The following is a 17,126-nucleotide window of genomic DNA, read 5'->3' as shown; positions in this document are numbered from 1 at the left end:
CTCCAACGTGTCTCAGATAGAAGAGCGTTTTCAAAGATTCATAGACTGCACAGCGTGTAAAAAGCTTTCATGTGATGCATGGTGGCGTAACAAAGTCATATTTCCATTACTTCAGACGACATTGCTGCATTTTTTTTCTTTTCTTTACAAATGAGTGCTACAGTGAAAAACCAAGTGTTCCTACTACAATTTAATGAATTACATTGCAGGTATTTGCTTTTTACTCCTTACACGGTGTAAGTGTGCAGAGATTCATGTACCTTTTTTTAAAATGAACAAAACATGCGTGTACACACACAGCACAAATATATTTACAAATCATGTTGGATCTGTACAGCTTTACCTGGTGTGCTGCCACACATGTGACCTGGACAATGAGGAAGCTTAATGTCAAAGCTGTGCATGTCTTTCTCTGTAAATCTGTCTCCTGGGGACAAATTTGAGTTTCATACATTGCGAGTGGAGACAATTCTCTTGTGTCTTCGCTGCTTGACCAACATTGAAAGGGTAGGTAAGGGTTAGAAACAGATTCAAGTTTGGCTTAAGACTAGATCAAACTATACCCACAAATCACAGATGGACGATGATCTCTCCTTTGTTGGGACTCTTTTTCTCGTTTTTCACGCAGCTTTGATGTGTGGACATTCATTAAAAACTTGTTAGGTGTCTATTTGTTCAGATGAAACACAGCAGATTACATACCTGACTGCTCTGAACCCAACTACAGCTGTGATTTGTGCATTGCTGTGCATTGCTTTGCTTCAAAGGTGAACCAGAAAGGCAGGAAGTTGATTAGCTGAACTTCACTGCCTGAAGCTTCTGACGTTGCGTGTCTAGCTTGACTACATTACAAACTTCTAGTGTAATGTAGTCGATCCCGTGATATCCGCTGTAGCGCCACCGCATATCACGGGATCATAAACCTGCACGGCTCAGTCACCAGAATAAACACACACAATTCTTGAATGTGCAAAATCACATTAAGAGAAGTCAGTTTAATAACATAGATTTGACATAAAGTTGATAACCACATAACTTTAAAACAAGTTTTTTAAAAGAAATAGTCATGTTTTGGTTTTGTGCTGTAATCGCCAGAGATCACTGTGAAAGGGTCTAAAATTAAGCACTCTCTCACTCACTTTGTGGTGAATGTAGACCCCAATGAACTGTCAATGATCGCAGTTATCTACAGTGTCCCTTTTAGTTTCAGTGGTGTCGTGAAAAGTGGTTATTAAATTGAGCCTTTGATCATTTTTGCTTGTGCAGACGTGATGGTCGGGATGGGCTACAACTTGGAGGAAATCCAGGAGTCTCTGGCCAAGATGAAGTATGATGAGATCACAGCCACCTACCTGCTCTTGGGCAGGAAGGCCTCTGAGGTACAAACATAACAAACGTCTTAGTTCTTCAGTCGTTCAGCTATCAGTGGTTCGTAAACCAGTGTGTGACTCGGCTATTTATAGACTTCTACCTTGTTTGCAGACTCTCGCCACATATTAAAGTGCATTAAAATAATTGATTTGAAGCATTTGGGGGCTTTTTTCCGTTTGTTAAGCCTAATGGTTTTAAATTTGATCATGTGAAATAGTTCGTTGTCAAAGATTTGGCATTTGGGGCATTTTTTTCAGACGGCTAATTAAGCAGTCATGTAAGTCCCCTTACTGTCCATGAGGGCTTGGTTCTGATATAAATAAAGGTGCAGGAATTGAAACAAAGTGGGTCTGAAGTCGCCATCTGAAGCTCTAAGCTCACAAATGACAGCTTTCTCACTCATCAGAAATAATAGTTTTAAAATGATCCTTTGTACACAAAAATTCTTTTGATCGCGTATCATGTGCCCTAGATTTTTGGTCTGTCTTGACTCATAAATCACATTCACTGTAGTAAAACTGTAGAAACTGAGGGTTTTTGTATGTTCTGTATGTGTCCTTTGTCTCTCAGCTGGAGCCCGGCGACTCGGCCTCCAGCAGCAACTTGTCTCTGGCCAAACCGAGGCCAAGCAGTGAGCTCAACGGCCAGTCGCCCTCCCACCTCAAAGTCCAGAGGAGCGTCTCCTCCAACCACAAACAGAGACGTTACAGCGAGCAAGGTGTGTTGTTTTCTTCATTGTGTGAAACACAGTGTCGTGGTCCTAGCTTTCCTTTTCAATGTCACGTGAAAAGGAACAGACTTGAAACTCTGCTGTACGTCACCTCTAATAATAAAAGTACTTTTCTGTCAGTTGCTTGTTTTCAGCTGATAAAAGAAGCCAAATCGAAACCTGTCACATGGTAGAGGCACTTTAGCCTTTCCTTTGTTTGCACAGCTCTGTGTTGTCCACTGTGATATAATGCTTTGTCAGTAACCTCAGTTTGCGATGCTTCCTGTCTGTGAGATCTGCAGCTTAAGTGGCAACGCTGAGAACCTTTTTATACTCCAGCAGAAACCCAACATTCAAACATTGTTAACTGTGATTTCAAAAACTGCTGTGGCATTTTCAGCCTTGTGTTTCTGATATTTTGGGAATTTAAGAAGACGACTTTATTCATTTAGTAAATGGTGAAACCTGATTCAAGGCCACCATGGATTAAAAGAAAAACAAACATTAATGTGATGATGATTATATTGTAAATTGTAACTATAATTATGTTTGACTAAGTCTGGGTCATATTTTTTTTTTTCAAAATGTAGGTTAGATAGAACTTCTTTAAAAATTGCATTTGCTGACAGAGGTAGACGTATTCTTGAGTCATCCCGCAAACGTTACTCTGATAATTATACTTTCTCTTTCTATAGTTGGTCAGAACCTCCCTCCAGGGATGGCTCATCCGAAGAGGAGTCAGACAACTACTGCTGAGAACAGCGTGAAAGAGGAAGGTGGAGTCCAGCTCCGTAAACCGAGCATCCCAGGAACCCGCGGGGCACCACCCTCCAGCCCTCTGCTGGGCAACGCCAACAACCCCAACAAGGCTGACATTCCTGACCGCAGGAAAGGAGCCACCACGGCCCCGAGCGTGAGTGTTTCAGCAGTTGGCTTAAAAGTTAAACTTGATTGTTTGCTCTGTTTTTGTATGAGAGTTTTGGGGAGGGGGAGTTAAGCTAAATGAGAGTGTTTAGTGACAGTGGCTGTCATGGTTACTTAAAAGGAAATTCCAATTTTACACATCAGTGTGTACTTCCTGGCGTTGGGGAAGTCCACTGCATTTAAGGGGAAATAATGGTGTAAAGACTTTATTGTGTTCAGATGCATCTGTGAGAAAATGATGCATAAATGGGTAAAGCTTCCTCTAACAGGTGACATCACATGTGATCCCACCTTGTAAGGAAAAAAAACAAAAGATCAAAGAAGTGAGCAATCGACTCCTGAGCTCTGGTTTTGTGTGTCGATGTAGTTGTCCAGATTTACACAACGAACAATGCCCGAGTATTGTTTAACAATGTGATTCAGTCTCATGGTCTGGAGATTAGGAAATGTTTTTAAGCTGCACTCTATCACTTTAAAGCCACCAAACCATGACGTGGCAGTCTCTGTGTGAGTCACTTCCGATTAATCCACCTGTCCACATCGACCACAGTGAGCCTCTGTGGCGATACAAAATGTGACAGACGAGTACTACTAATATACAATCGAGTAATGCAAATGTTTAAGAGATCAAAGACACGAGGGACATATCAGTACAGTACAAAGGAAACAAGTTTTACTTCTAAAGTCTGCCGCATTGTTTCCAAGTTTAAACAAAATCATTCGAATTTGGTGAGATTGGCAGCATGATAGACTGAATTTAAGTGCACTGTGCTTTAATTGCTGTAACACATGTTTCTTTGAGCCTTTCATTTAAAAAAAAGGTCATCCACTGAAGCAATGCATTTGTCTGTTTGCAGAATAACACTGCATCTGCGGGTATGACCAGGAGGAACACGTATGTCTGCAGTGACAGAAACAACACAGACCGCCTCTCCGTCATTCCTAACGGGAAAGAGAACAGGTGAGAGGAGGATGATTGTAAATCTTAATCAGTACAGGGAGCAGAATTTGAGTTTTCCCACTTGTCAGTAAACTGTTGTTAGTGAGATCATTGTTGTGGGTCCTGAAGTCTGTATGTAGTTCTTTAGATTTAGATAAATACTGTTTTAGAGACTCTTCTACTCAACCTGTGTGAAAATGTATATTTGTATGGTATTTCAAACTCACACTGGTCGAAGTTATTTAAACCCCTTTTTCTTGTTAATAGAGGAAAAAAGGACCTACATGGGATCCCTAGAAAAGATTTCCTTTGTCTCAGTCCCTGATTTTTCTACTCCTTTCTTTCTGTTTACTTCCCCTTTTCTCATCAACTTATCTTCCATTTCTGCCTGTGTGTTTGTGATTCGGGGTGGGGTTTTTGTTTTTTGTCCCCCCCCCCCCCTGTTACGGCATGACCAGCATGACTGAGATGGCTTGTGCCACTAGCCCCCCGTCTGCCTTTGCAGCCGCTGCATTCGGTGCCTCGTCCAGTTCGGTGCGGCTGAGGTATCAAACTGTCGGCCCTTTGTACGCTTGCCAGGCAGGCTGGGCCACACTGCCCCACTCCTACTACGCTCTGGACTACTGCTCGCCCAAGTAAGACGACAGGGTCTCCAAACCCCCCTGTCTGTCTCCTCTCATGTCTCAGCCCCTGTTTGGCCCCTTGCTAACCCACACATCCAGCCAGCTTCACACTCTGTAACCCTACAACTAAACCATGGACACCATTTCCTGCAACAAACAGTAAGCAAAGTGGTTTTTGGTGCCAGAGTCTGAAATGTATGCTCATCAGCAGGAGCAGGTAAAATGAATTGCTCTAATGACTGGTATACCTCAATAAAATATGTCCTCCTTCTTTTTATTGTTACTCTACCAAAGTCTAGCCGGTCTAACGTGCTGATTCATGGTCAGAATGAAGACCTTTTTAGATATAAACACGAGCCTTAGTGCTACTGTTTGGTTTACCTGATGTTTGGTAACACTGCTGAGGTGGTGTTGATAGGAAGAAGCATTTGTATACTCGGATCTGCAAAACACCTCAGTACGTATTATCTGTATGCTAGTGTTACTGAATCAAAAGAATCATTAGTTTTCCACAACATAAACAGACTTAAAAATGAGGCTTAGTCAAGGTGCTTGTAGTCAATCTGACATGTAACTGCACTGCTATAAAGTCAGACACATAGACTAGGACTAGCCACTTTCTTTTTCAGGAGGTGGCTAAATAAAGACATTTTTTTTCCAGATTTAATTTCCACAAAACTGTCCAAAATCCAGATGATAAATGAAGCAGGGAGACCAAGCAGGTCAGTTAGACAGATAAATTTCTGAGTGTTTATTTCAGACGCTGATCAAACCAGAGGAGAAGTGGAGAAAAATATGCATCTACACACTGAAATCGAGCGATAGGTTAAACTCAGTGTGTGATAATATTTTTCCATGTTTCCATCATCCCTCTGCCAGCCATAAACCAGAGGACCGCTTGGGCCCCCCCCCCTCCTTGCGACATTGCAGTAACGCACTCACACAGCTCTGCTCCTGATCTCTCCTCCATCCTCTGCTGTGAACTTTGACCCCTGATTTTCTCTGTCTGGGTCCTGCACCTGTTGGTCTCCGAAATGATGGAAAAGCCCCCACTGCTCACGGCTCCCCTGCTGTCCCAGCTTCCTCAGACCCTCGTCTGTTTCTGTTTAGACTCTTAAGTGATCAGGCTCACAACTCACTGTTTCATTGTACATATCAACAGCTTGACATCTGGGGTGTGAAATTAACAGCTCATTGCTGGTGAATTTTGGTTCCAGCTGCTTTATATACGTTTCCTGTTCTAAAATTGCTCCGAATTTAATGAAATAAATCTCACACACTGGCCTTAAATATTATCATAAAGATGTTTTGGTCATGTGACCTCACTTATACTATTTTTCTTGCCCTGCCGCCATTTTAATAGGTTAACCTAATTTTGTTTCTGCTCCCAGAAAGTCCCAACTCTTCAGTTTGGTCTCAAACAATGTAATGATCTTATAAAGATTTCTCCTGTTATTTTTCTGCTTTGAAGAATCTTCAAATGACTCACAGACACATGAGGACAGAAGTCCTTGTGGCGCATTAGTCGTTTAATCCAAAGGGAGGCACTAAAGCTGGGTTCTTAGACCAGATCTGTGCTGGAGCTCAGTTTGCACAAAATACTTGCACATCTGTGGGTATGAAATGCATAAAATTAATCTTCCAGCTGTATTTGTTTACTGATAATCTCTCTATCATAAATCTGCCTCTTGTTGGTACTACCAGACACTGCTTTATGGATTCAGTTTAAATAAACACTTATGCTCTAATCAAGGGGTCTCAAACATAAGGCCCAGGGGCTAGAAATGGCCCAGCAAAGATGCCAATCTGGCCCACTGGCGGTCTTTGGTAAATGTGAAGGAGGACATACGTTTTAGACTTTTAACTGTATTTTGATAACTTTCACAGCTTGTCTTACTGATGAAAACCTCCCACAACCATCCATAATACACCAAAGTAATAGATAAACTAAGATTTCTTTCATTAAATAGAGCAACATTTCTTTATCACTTAGTAAAACTGAGATGTGCTGTTGAAATTGCACTTCTTCTTCTTGAGATACCTCAGAGATTAAATGTGCACTTCTTTAGACTGACAGAAAGGGGAGTTTCATTGGTCCGGCCCACTTAAGATCAAAGTGGGCTGTATGTGTCCCCTAAGGTAACGGACGTTTGACATCTCTGTTCTAATCTGTTAGTTATGGCTACAACTGCTCAGCAGTTTATAGGGAATGATGATCTTACTCTGTGCTACATGCAGCTTCTGCTTGTGGTTGGTCAGCTGTGTGAGGCCAGTGGTCGCAAGACTAAAACATTCGCTGTAATTTAAAAAAAATGTATTGCAAATTAGTTATTCACAGACTGGCTGTTGCGTCTAAATCCACCAGCTGATGTGCGGCTTTGTCCTGTTGTGATTTTAATTTCCTACCCTGCTGATGTCTAACCTGCAGTATTTGAAACCCATGGCAGTTTTAGAAGTCCACGTAGAATAACCAGACCACACATTTTAGGAATGCAGAGGCACGTGCAGTGACTCTGCACAAACATTTTTCCATTGCAGAAGTGTACTCGAGTATGTTGCACAGTCACAGCTTCTGTGACTGTGTATAATCTGGCTCCATCACACTCTACCTGCACAAATACGTGGAAATGTTCAGTGTGTTGAAGTACACGTCTGCTCTGGAAAAACGGAGTGTAAAACCTGCTTTAATTGTAACTTCCCCCTCCGTCCACTTCAGCAACGTTGCCGTGTCTCCCGGCAGTCAGAGGAACCCGGTGGCGTCCACCCACAGCGTCGCCAACACCACTACGCCCGACCGTCTCCGCTTCCCCCGAGGCACAGCCAGCCGCAGCACCTTCCACGGTGGCCAGCTGAGAGACCGCCGCACGGCCACGTACAACGGGCCGCCGGCCTCCCCTACTCTCTCCCACGATGCCACGCCTCTGTCTCAGACCCGGAGCCGTGGAACCAGCAACCTTTTCTCCAAACTCACCTCTAAACTCACCCGCAGGTAGGCGAGGAAAAGCGTCTGCGCACATTTTGTAGAGAAGTGTGACGGGTTGATGTTTAGCTCCTTTCTGTTCAGTCAGTTTAAAGGTTTAATTTGTTCTAAAGCAATTTTTTTTTTTTAAGTGATTAAAAACATTAAAGCTTGAATATAAAGAGGAAAGACTCCAGCGCTGCTCTGCTCTGTGCCTTATAATCTACTGTGACTCTGTTCAGATTTGAAGCCAATCAGCACAGTGCCATGTAGAGTTAAGATAAATAATTACATGCTGGAGGAACACTTCACTGTCCTGTACAATGTGATTTATGCTCAAGTCTACATTTGTTGTGTGTCGCTGCCTGGTTGCTGCCAGAAAACCTACAAACACCGTAAAGAAACTGATTGGATATTCAAACATTTTATTCATTACACACAGCAGACCATTTTAGATCATTTCACTTCCATGATTCTTTAAAGATCTTGGGTGGTAATGTTTTTATACGGTAATCATTTCCTGCACTATGCGTGCTTTAGGGCTGTATGTGTTACTATTATACTTGTAGTTTGATATAGTCCATTAAAAACAAAACAAAGTGAAAGCATACATTTTGAATCGAGGTTAGTCTTGTATAGCTTTTCTTTAAATTGCATTTTCAGGCCTCCCTGAAATCTCGACATCAGATTCTTGTGCACTTCTTATTGTGGTTAATATTGTCACAGTGAGAGTCTCGAGTTCAGGTACTGAAAGCAGCAGCCAAGCCAGTGACATCCCACCTGCAATGACTGACCTAAAATGAGGAATTGAAATCATTTAATACTGAATTTTTTAAAAAAAATTACAAATGAATCTTTACCTTTCACTGTTAATGATTCCAATCACCCCATTTTTGTTCACTCATTCGATCTCCCCCTCCCCTTTCCTTCACTTCTCTTTCACCATTTTCACTGTTTCTTTGTCTGATTCTGTTGTAGAAACATGTCATTCAGGTTTACCAAAAGGTAGGACTCTTGTACTGCCTTTCACTCTGTACCAAAACAATGACAACAGTCTCACAGAACAACTTCCTCTGAAACTCTTTAGACGTGTGGGGCTGCTGGCACTGAACTAACACATTGCTTAGCAGAACAGTAACGCTCTCTGGGTGCATTTACACACACTGCTTACAATCAGATTAACGTGACAGATTTCTGTTCTCACATATTAGGTCTACTGACGTGACTCTAAGTAACCCACAGTAACATCATTTAATGTCTAGGTAAGATTGTCCTTAAAGGAATAGTTTGGTTTTATGTGTTATGTATTAGAGGACTTGTGCGTGCAGTCCTCCCTTCATGAAGGTTATACTTTTAGATGGTGGAGATGGATGATGATCTCATAGGTCAGTGATGGCGGTGATATTTCACTTCCTGATTACTAGATTCATTTTAAATGTAACCAGACTCACTGTTGTCTCATTATGTTTCACTATTGTAAATGACACTTAGGACGTGGGCTTGTTTTGTCATTTGTGTGCATGAGCACAAGTTCCTGTTCAGATTGAGAGGGTTTCTGTCTCTGGTTTGACTCTTCTTGGGGTTTTTTTGTCTTTTAAATTTGAGTTTAAGATAAGTGTGCGTATGTGGAAACAACCAAACTCATTTTACACACATACAAACAGCTTACATGAGTCAGCAGAACTGTTGGCTTAAAGCAGGGGAAGCAAAAAAGACCTGGGCAGACATTAGGTCTCAGTACTGTTTTAGCTGTTCGGCTGATATCCGCCCATTTATGGTCATTAAGTGCAGTCAGATGATTAGACTAAATCTGTCACCTTTTGTATGCGAAGGAGGCTGTGATGCAGGTGTAGCCCACTTTCTTTCTCTTAATCTTTCAAGTGGAAATTAAACTCCCCGTCCTGCCCTGGATACTGGATCGCCCAACGCTATCTGTGCTGTTTTGTGTATAAACAGTTTTATGGAGGTGTTTGTTCTGGAGGAGCTATGTTGTGGACCTTTTTAAGCTCCTCCTCCTCAAGCTCAACATCCTGCAGAACGAATATACAGAAGAATCAGAAGCTCTGAATTTTAAGCTTTCACGAGGACAGGAGGATTTACTGTGGGACGATTAGACTTCGTAGCCAGGTGTAGTAAAAAACTAGCAACTGAGTATTGGTGGTAGGTTGTATCAGTTAGCTTTTGTTGACAGCGTTGTCTGAGATGTGATGGTTTTTTATTTTTAATACACGTATATATCTATTGTACATAAGGGAGCTGTCAATCATTTCATCTTTTTTTATTTAAAAAAGTGACTTAATTGAAATTTATCACAATGGCAAACTATTCCTTTAAGATGAATGCATTGCAATTTAAATAAAAATTGAAACTTCCTTTTGCTTTGATTGGGTTTTACCTGGTCTCTGTGTGTAAATGTGCTCGGGGTGGCCACGGTTGGTCTGGGTGGATAAAGGCTGATTGGGAAAGCAGACCGGACTCCTTGAACAATCAGTCAATTACCCATACAGCAAAAACAAAGCAGCTTGCTACTAATCAGTCGTCATTGCATGCATGAGGTTGCTTCTTACAGCTGCCATTGATTCTTGATTTTAATGACTGAACTCATCGTAGGTTATTCTGCTGCTGCATTATTCACCAAAATATATATTTTCTTACTTTCTTTGACCCAGTTGTGTCAGTAAGAAACCACCAAGGATTATATTTTTATCTGTTTCTAAGCCGTTTAGTACATTTATAAATGCAACTTTGTATACACTGATGTTTTTTGTAGACTTGGTTCATTCCCTTGGTGGGTACAAACATCATGTTCAGAGAAAGGGTCTTCTAAAAGGCACGTCGCTCAGCTTTTGTCTCGTTGCCCTTTATTTTCGCTTTGAAGGTTTTCTGGGCTTTAGTTTTTTACTTTCAGTTTAAGTCAGAAGAACAAAAAAAAGGGGGGGATCACACAGGTATATAATACAGCATTTATTTACTGACCATTTTTGGCTATTTTTATTAAATTTTTTGTAATGTACTAATTAGTGCTGTCAGCATGACGTTAACGTCATTCTAACGAGGTTAACACTGACAGCACTAGTACTAATACAAATCACAGATTAGGATTTTAACTTAGAAATCAACATAAAAACTCCACAGTTCCTAAACTTAACATGGAAATGACCTTATTTAAAATGCTCTGTTAAATATTTTCTAATTTTGTGATTCTTTTTAAATCAGCAAGGTTGTTTTTACTGAAGAAAATGAAAACTTCTTCTGTAACATGTTTTGCTTTCAGTGCACTTCATTTGTCTCACATCTGTCAGGCAAGCAAAAGCTGCAGAGAATGTTTGAAGACACAAAAATACTAATTCTCAAAGTATTTTTGTGTCTTCAGAAAGTTGTTTTAGACGCAGGTGCTGGAAATATTCTCCCCTCGTTGCTTTCCGTTTAGTGTCTTCCAGCATTTGGGCCCATACTAAACAATGTGTAAGACTTTTTCACTACGACAAGGTGTTTTTTGTTTTAAAATGGGTGTGTGGTGACACGATAGTGTAAATGGGTCTCTTCAGACATTTTCTTAACTTTTCTTAATGTCCCACTTTATAAAAGGAGGCCTTATTTTGTTTGGACATGCTGATGGTTTCCTGCGGACGTTCCAAGTAGTCGGATCAGCCATTCCAATAGGGGTTGGGATTTAAGAGAGGAGGCTATTAAACACTGAATTCCTCAAACGGATCTTGTGAAACAGCATGGTAGCTGTGGCCAAACTGAACCAGTCATTGATGTACATATCAAAAGATCAGAGGAGCTTTGCGGCCTTCTCAGGGAGCTGTCTTGAGGCCCATGGCTCCCTCTGGTGGCTGATTTGTAAACTGTCATCTTCCTTTGGCAGCATCATCGTCATCCAGAGCCTCCTGTCGGTTCTGCTCAGGTGTCATCACCATCCTGCATTCCCACTCATGGCGTCTCACTAGGGTTTTTGTGTTTGTCCTCATTTCTGTGGCGCACTCACTGTGACAAAATAGAGCAAAAGACTATAAGATGAGTCAAAAATAAAACCGAATACAGTAATAAATTGTGTAGTTGGTTAAATGAATATAATGGAGTATTCAAATAAGAGTTGAGCTTAATTTCTTTTTAGTTTAAAGTTATCTTTATTGTCCTGTGAACCCTGGTGCAGTCACTATTTCAATCTTGGTCTGCGACATCAATTTTAAGATCTTGCTGTTAAGTAAAAATAACTGAAAATATCAATTGCAAAAGTTCACAACAAAGAGCAAAAATAGTAAGTTCACTAGCTTAAAAATTAGTCCAATTATATTAATTATCTAAATAAGGATTAATCAGAAAATGTGGAACAATTGCATGATTATTTTTTTTCATGCTACAAAGAACAGACATAAAAATAACAAACTGAAAAGTGGAGTTATTAAACTGTCTTATGTTCAATTTCCTCTGAAGATGAAAAGTCTTAGCTACACTTTTTTTAAAAAATCTCCATTTTAACCAACAATATTATTTATTTACTTGGTTCCATTTTTGACTCGTCTTATAGGCATTAACTTCATTTTGTCCGGTTTGGGCCGCCGTACATTTCTGCTAAAAACTCATCTCTGATCTTAACGAGTTTTCTTTATTTTCCTCGTCCTCGGGACATTTTAGGTTCACTCACATTCTCCTCCCGGTGTGTTTTTTGTCTTCCTTACCTTCTTGTGTCCTTTAACCTTGACCTCTTGCTGCTCTTCCTCTCTGCCTAGGGTCAGTATTGACCCAGCCAAACGGCAGTCGGCCAAAACAGGGCCTGCCAACCCTTCTACCCAGGGAGGAAAGACCCTTAGTAAGTCTTCTGCCCTCCAGTCTCTTTCAGCCTTTCCTTCTTTCCTTCCTTCTCATTATCTTCCATGTTTTTCTTTCTTTTCTTTTTTTTCTTTTCAGCCTGTCCTCATGCCATTCATTTAAATATTCTTTCCTTCTCTTTCTTTTCTTGTCATGAGTCCACTGAGATTTCCGGCACATCCTCAGATTCACGTTTTTTCTTTCAGATTCAGGAGCGGAAGATATAGAGAGTTGTAGGAAGATGAAGATCTAGAGTAAGGGGCTGTTTCCATCCCTCAATTTCTCCTGAGATTAAAGTCTGAGTTTCAGACTTCCCTTCCTACATTGCCTCACCCCGCCTTGCCTCACCCTCCCCCCTCGGTCTTGTGATTTTTCACAGCCTCTCTGGCCGACCCAGGACCTGCTGTCAGTCCTGTCTGTTCGCTCGTCTTCTTGTTGTCGAGTCCCTCAAGCTGTCAGGAGTTTGGACTCTGTCCCTCCTCCACAACCCCGTCCTGTTTTCTGTTCTGCAGGCTGCAATGCATGCTGGGAGCCTGACACAGTACACCCATCCTGTCCGAGAAACGGGGAGATTACTGACTATTCGCTTTTAATCTAATCTTGTCTTACAGTACAGACTTTTTTTTTTCTTGTTTGTAGTCGTTCAGCATCCTCCCAAAAAGTCTTTTCTGGCAGTCAAGACTTTGAGCGAAAGATCTTGCAGGAGGTCTAAATTTTTATTGCAATCCAGTAAATTTTCCTGTGAAATCAACCTGGTTAGTAGGAAGGAATCCCCTGCTTTATCTCGAGTCTTTGTTTGAGTCTTTGTCTTGAGTCTAGTGAGGCTAGGAAATTAATTTTTCCTGTGTATAAGATGCACAGGAACAGTAAAGGATTCAGAATGAATCCAGCGGTAAGCCAAAGAGGTCATTTTTGCTTTATGGAGGGGAAAAACTGCACATGAAACACATTATGTAAAGAATTTTCTTCATTATGCCTGCCATAGAAATACTTGTATGAGGACAAACAAGGAAGGCAAATTACTTCTGACTAATGCAGAAGATTTCATCGTGCTTTCCTTAAAATGTCCCGCATGTCATCTCACTGCCCAGTTTGTCAGCTTGTCTTCTAGCTGGTAGGAGAGCCATTACAGAACCGCACATATACACAAAGTCCTGTCTACGGCTCACGTTTGTGACTTAAAAATAGTTGGTGAGCTTTTTGTTCTGTCGATCAGAGCGAGCGCGCTTCTGCAGCGCGGCTGAACGTGCTGCAGCTTCGGTCACAGGGACAAACTGTGAACATTTGGTTTGGTTTTTAGAGCCTGAGCTTCATGTTGGAGGGAGCTTTTCTCTAAATGGTGTAAGTTTTCATGTGCGTCACACACACGGCTCAAATCAGGATTTAATCATCAGTTGCCTTTTAAAAAAATAATAATAATTACTGTTAATATTAGGAAAGGTAAGCATTTCAGAAGCTGTTTTAAATGTAATATTTAAAGTGATCAAATAATTCTGATAATTAGTCCAAATGCAAGTAGACGTCTTTAAAATGTCACGTGTCGAATTGTTAAATAGAAAGAATAGATGGGTCACGTGTTCACTAACAGTGTATTTAAAAGGCTTAAACTGGGATTTTATATACATTTACTGTACGATACATCGTCAAAGGACATGTTTGCAGAGCAATAATCAGCTTTCTTGTAATTTTTTACTTTTTTATTTTATTTTTTTACCCCCCTATTATCTCCTGTCATCCTATAGGCCAGTGGAAGGATCTGCTTTTTTATTATTTTAGCTGTGTGCTGTTCAGATGTAGATTAAAATCTTTTTTTTTTTCTTTTTGAGAGGCGATAAAGTCCAGTCAAGTAGCGCTGCATCACTGCCTTCACTTCCTACCTCACCTGAATGTGGCCTGCAGGCTGCATCTCCTCTTATTTTGCTGCTGTTTTGCGTCGACACACCGCTGTCAAGCTTTTCTTTGTGTGTGCTCCTGTTGGCTTCAGTCTGGGACATAAAGGTCATCACTTCTTTGTTTGATTTCTTTATTTATTCTCCTCTCTCTCTCTCTCACGACTCTTTGTTGATTTCAATGGAAGTCAAAGCTTCCATTTCTTTTTCTGTTTTTTGGTGGTGGCTCTCGTCGTCGTTCAAGTATTCGTCACGTTCTCTCATTTTTAAATATGATTTTTCACTGGAAATGATAAAAAATGATTGTCATGCAAGACCCACATCTTTTTTTTGTTTCTTCTTTTTTCCCCCCCGCCCTGACTCCTCCCCGTCTGATCTTCTTGTACGCCCCAGAGTCTCCACCGAGTTTGAGAGAAACGGGAGACTTGAGGGCTCAAGGTGAGGTTACCTCCCCCACGTTCAGTGTGTCTTCCCTTCCGAACGTAGGCTTCAGTTTGTCTCCGTCTGCACCATCATCCAATTTGCTCAATCCCCTTCCCCCTGCATAGGAACCACTTTGTGCTTACTCCCTTCAGGGACGTTTGAATGTACTGTTGCATCTTTAAAGCCTCGTCTTTGAGTGTTTTTTGACATAATGTTTTTTTGTTTTTTGTTTTTTTTGCATGGCACTGTATTTGTGAGCTACTTTTGTTAGCATGGCATGCTTGTTTATTTTGTCACTCCTGAAGCTCAAAGACTGCCGCCATGTGTCTAGCTCCAGTTTACATACAAGTTAATTTCCAGAGAATAAAAATTTATATGTGGAAAAACCCAGAAACGTTTTAATCCTCTGAATGATCATATTGGTTACAATGTAAATGAATTTGAAACTAATGAACATAAGAAATGAAAATTAAATTCAAAATGAAGTGATGGGAGGAGCAAAAACAGGTCAAAATATAGACGAGGACTAGAACAGAACCATTTCTAATGCGTACAGGATAATTTTGCTTTTCATTGTTACCCAGTACTTACATTACTAACCCTAATATCTTTGAATTACAGATAATTTACAAGACTATGGTGGATGATGGTGATGGTCTTTTAATCACAGCTTCATCCAGTGATTACTGTCCTTTATTGCTTAATCTGTTCCACTAGAGTCTTTTAATTAATACTCTCAAAAATATTTGACTGCTGTAGTGTATAAATATCGTAGGGGCTTAATTTGTCCAATATGCCAGACTGGTTATCTTTTATATGATTATAAAACTAAATAAATGACATTCAGTCACAGTTTGCGCACCTCATCTTGACTCAATATTAAGTCAACACACTGGATATAAAACTGCAAAAAGATGGGATCCCAGATTTAGAAGTAATGTAAAGCGGACAAAAGTGTGACTAATCTAAGTGTCTAATATAATAAAAACAACGAGATGTAGGTCCTGAAGAAATGAGTCAAACGTGGGCTCAGATTTAAGTTGCTTGCAGAAAGTGCAGCGGTCTTCTGGGTTTTTCAGACTTGCTGCTCACTATCAAACAACTGACAAAATGTAGTAAACGTGAAATATTTGAGTTCAAAATGCAAACAAATGGTGAGTAAAGAATGATGATAAAAGTTGTGTAGAAAGAAATCTAAACCTTTGCACTTTATTTAAAGAAGCAAACCTCAATCTTAGGTTTTTACTGCATTTTGTCAGTTTCACTGCTTTTCAGCTTCATGCTGAGACTTAAATGATTTTTTTTTTTTCATGTTGCTTGTTTCCCCTCATATGAAAATAAACAAACTGGGGCTAGAAAATCTCATGTGGAAATGCATCAGAGCTGTGTAAAACATGATTTAATTCAAACTAATTCCTGCTGCTTCTGCCTGTTTAAAACATATTTTTTTCAAAATAAAATGTTTTTCTTTCAAATATATTCACAGATCCTGCTTTGTAAAATGCAGGAGGAATACTGTGTGAGGCTAAAACCTCTCCTCCGTGTCTCTTTCTCCCAACAGTCGCCATGTACCTGGGGATCAAAAAGGGGAAAATAAAGACAGTAAACCCCGCTCCCTCAGATTCACTTGGAGTATGAGGACCACCAGCTCCATGGAGCCCTGTGATATCATGCGGGAGATTCGCAAGGTGCTTGACGCCAACAACTGCGACTACGAACAGCAAGAGAGTTTCCTGCTTCTTTGCGTCCATGGAGACGGGCGAGCTGAAAACCTGGTGCAGTGGGAGATGGAGGTTTGCAAGCTTCCCCGTCTCTCCCTCAATGGCGTCAGGTTCAAAAGGATATCCGGCTCATCCATCGCTTTCAAAAACATTGCTTCCAAAGTTGCCAATGAGTTAAAGCTATGAACAAAAGGGTTTAAAGTATACATATATATATATCTAGAAGTATTTAAGCTGTACAATCATCCAAGTAGCAGTTTCCAAATGTCTCCTTTTTCTAAACAAAACACAGAGTATGTATTGAATATTATAATGTATAGATTAAGGCTTTTGGCAATAATCACCGAATTACCTACTAATATCTCAGTCTGTTCTGACCGCACAGGGTCGACATTAATGAGTTGAATATGATTTGTCATGCTGTGAATGTGGACAAAAAAGCATTTCTGGTCTTATTTATTTCACCTTTATTTTTCTCTCTCCTGGAAAAAGGAAAATGACGTAGCGTTCTGTTTTCAGTGTAAATAATGTATCTTACTTTGAAGATGGCTTCTCTGCAATACTCATTTTGTTTTTTCTTCTCCTTTTGTATTTTGTTAAAAAGTAGAGATGGGGAGTCCATGTAAATGCCCACATGGTTAAGGGTCACTCATGTCTCAATTAAAGTGTCTGTCAACCTAAACCTCGAGTCTGATCAGTGTTGGGCTTTTGTTTCCAGCTTCATCTAAATTACATTTGATGTCAGTGCATGT

The 17,126-nt window shown here is 40.4% G+C and overlaps 1 protein-coding gene across 21 annotated transcripts in view; it reads left to right on the top strand.

Annotated features, from left to right (window-relative positions):
* The window catches only part of mark3a (MAP/microtubule affinity-regulating kinase 3a), a 45,713-nt gene extending 28,657 nt beyond the window's left edge, over nt 1–17,056 (top strand). For 3 of the 21 annotated variants that reach the window (XM_026152308.2, XM_026152306.2, XM_026152307.2), the window contains exons 11-19: nt 1,267–1,379; nt 1,942–2,089; nt 2,776–2,993; nt 3,862–3,965; nt 4,403–4,579; nt 7,284–7,556; nt 8,505–8,531; nt 14,624–14,668; nt 16,215–17,056. In XM_026152308.2, coding sequence (XP_026008093.1) covers nt 1,267–1,379; nt 1,942–2,089; nt 2,776–2,993; nt 3,862–3,965; nt 4,403–4,579; nt 7,284–7,556; nt 8,505–8,531; nt 14,624–14,668; nt 16,215–16,560 — 1,451 coding nt within the window. In that variant the 3' untranslated portion in view covers nt 16,561–17,056. Of the gene's footprint in view, nt 1–1,266; nt 1,380–1,941; nt 2,090–2,775; nt 2,994–3,861; nt 3,966–4,402; nt 4,580–7,283; nt 7,557–8,504; nt 8,532–12,262; nt 12,343–12,547; nt 12,596–14,623; nt 14,669–16,214 lie in introns of all 21 variants that reach the window. The other 18 variants (XM_026152325.2, XM_026152324.2, XM_026152314.2 and 15 more) reach the window with 14 other exon arrangements.
* The last annotated feature ends 70 nt before the right edge of the window (nt 17,057–17,126 follow it).

Source organism: Astatotilapia calliptera, chromosome 19 (assembly GCF_964374335.1).
Source record: "Astatotilapia calliptera chromosome 19, fAstCal68.1, whole genome shotgun sequence".
NCBI classification, from domain to species: domain Eukaryota; kingdom Metazoa; phylum Chordata; class Actinopteri; order Cichliformes; family Cichlidae; genus Astatotilapia; species Astatotilapia calliptera.
This window is presented reverse-complemented; position numbering and strand designations above follow the sequence as displayed.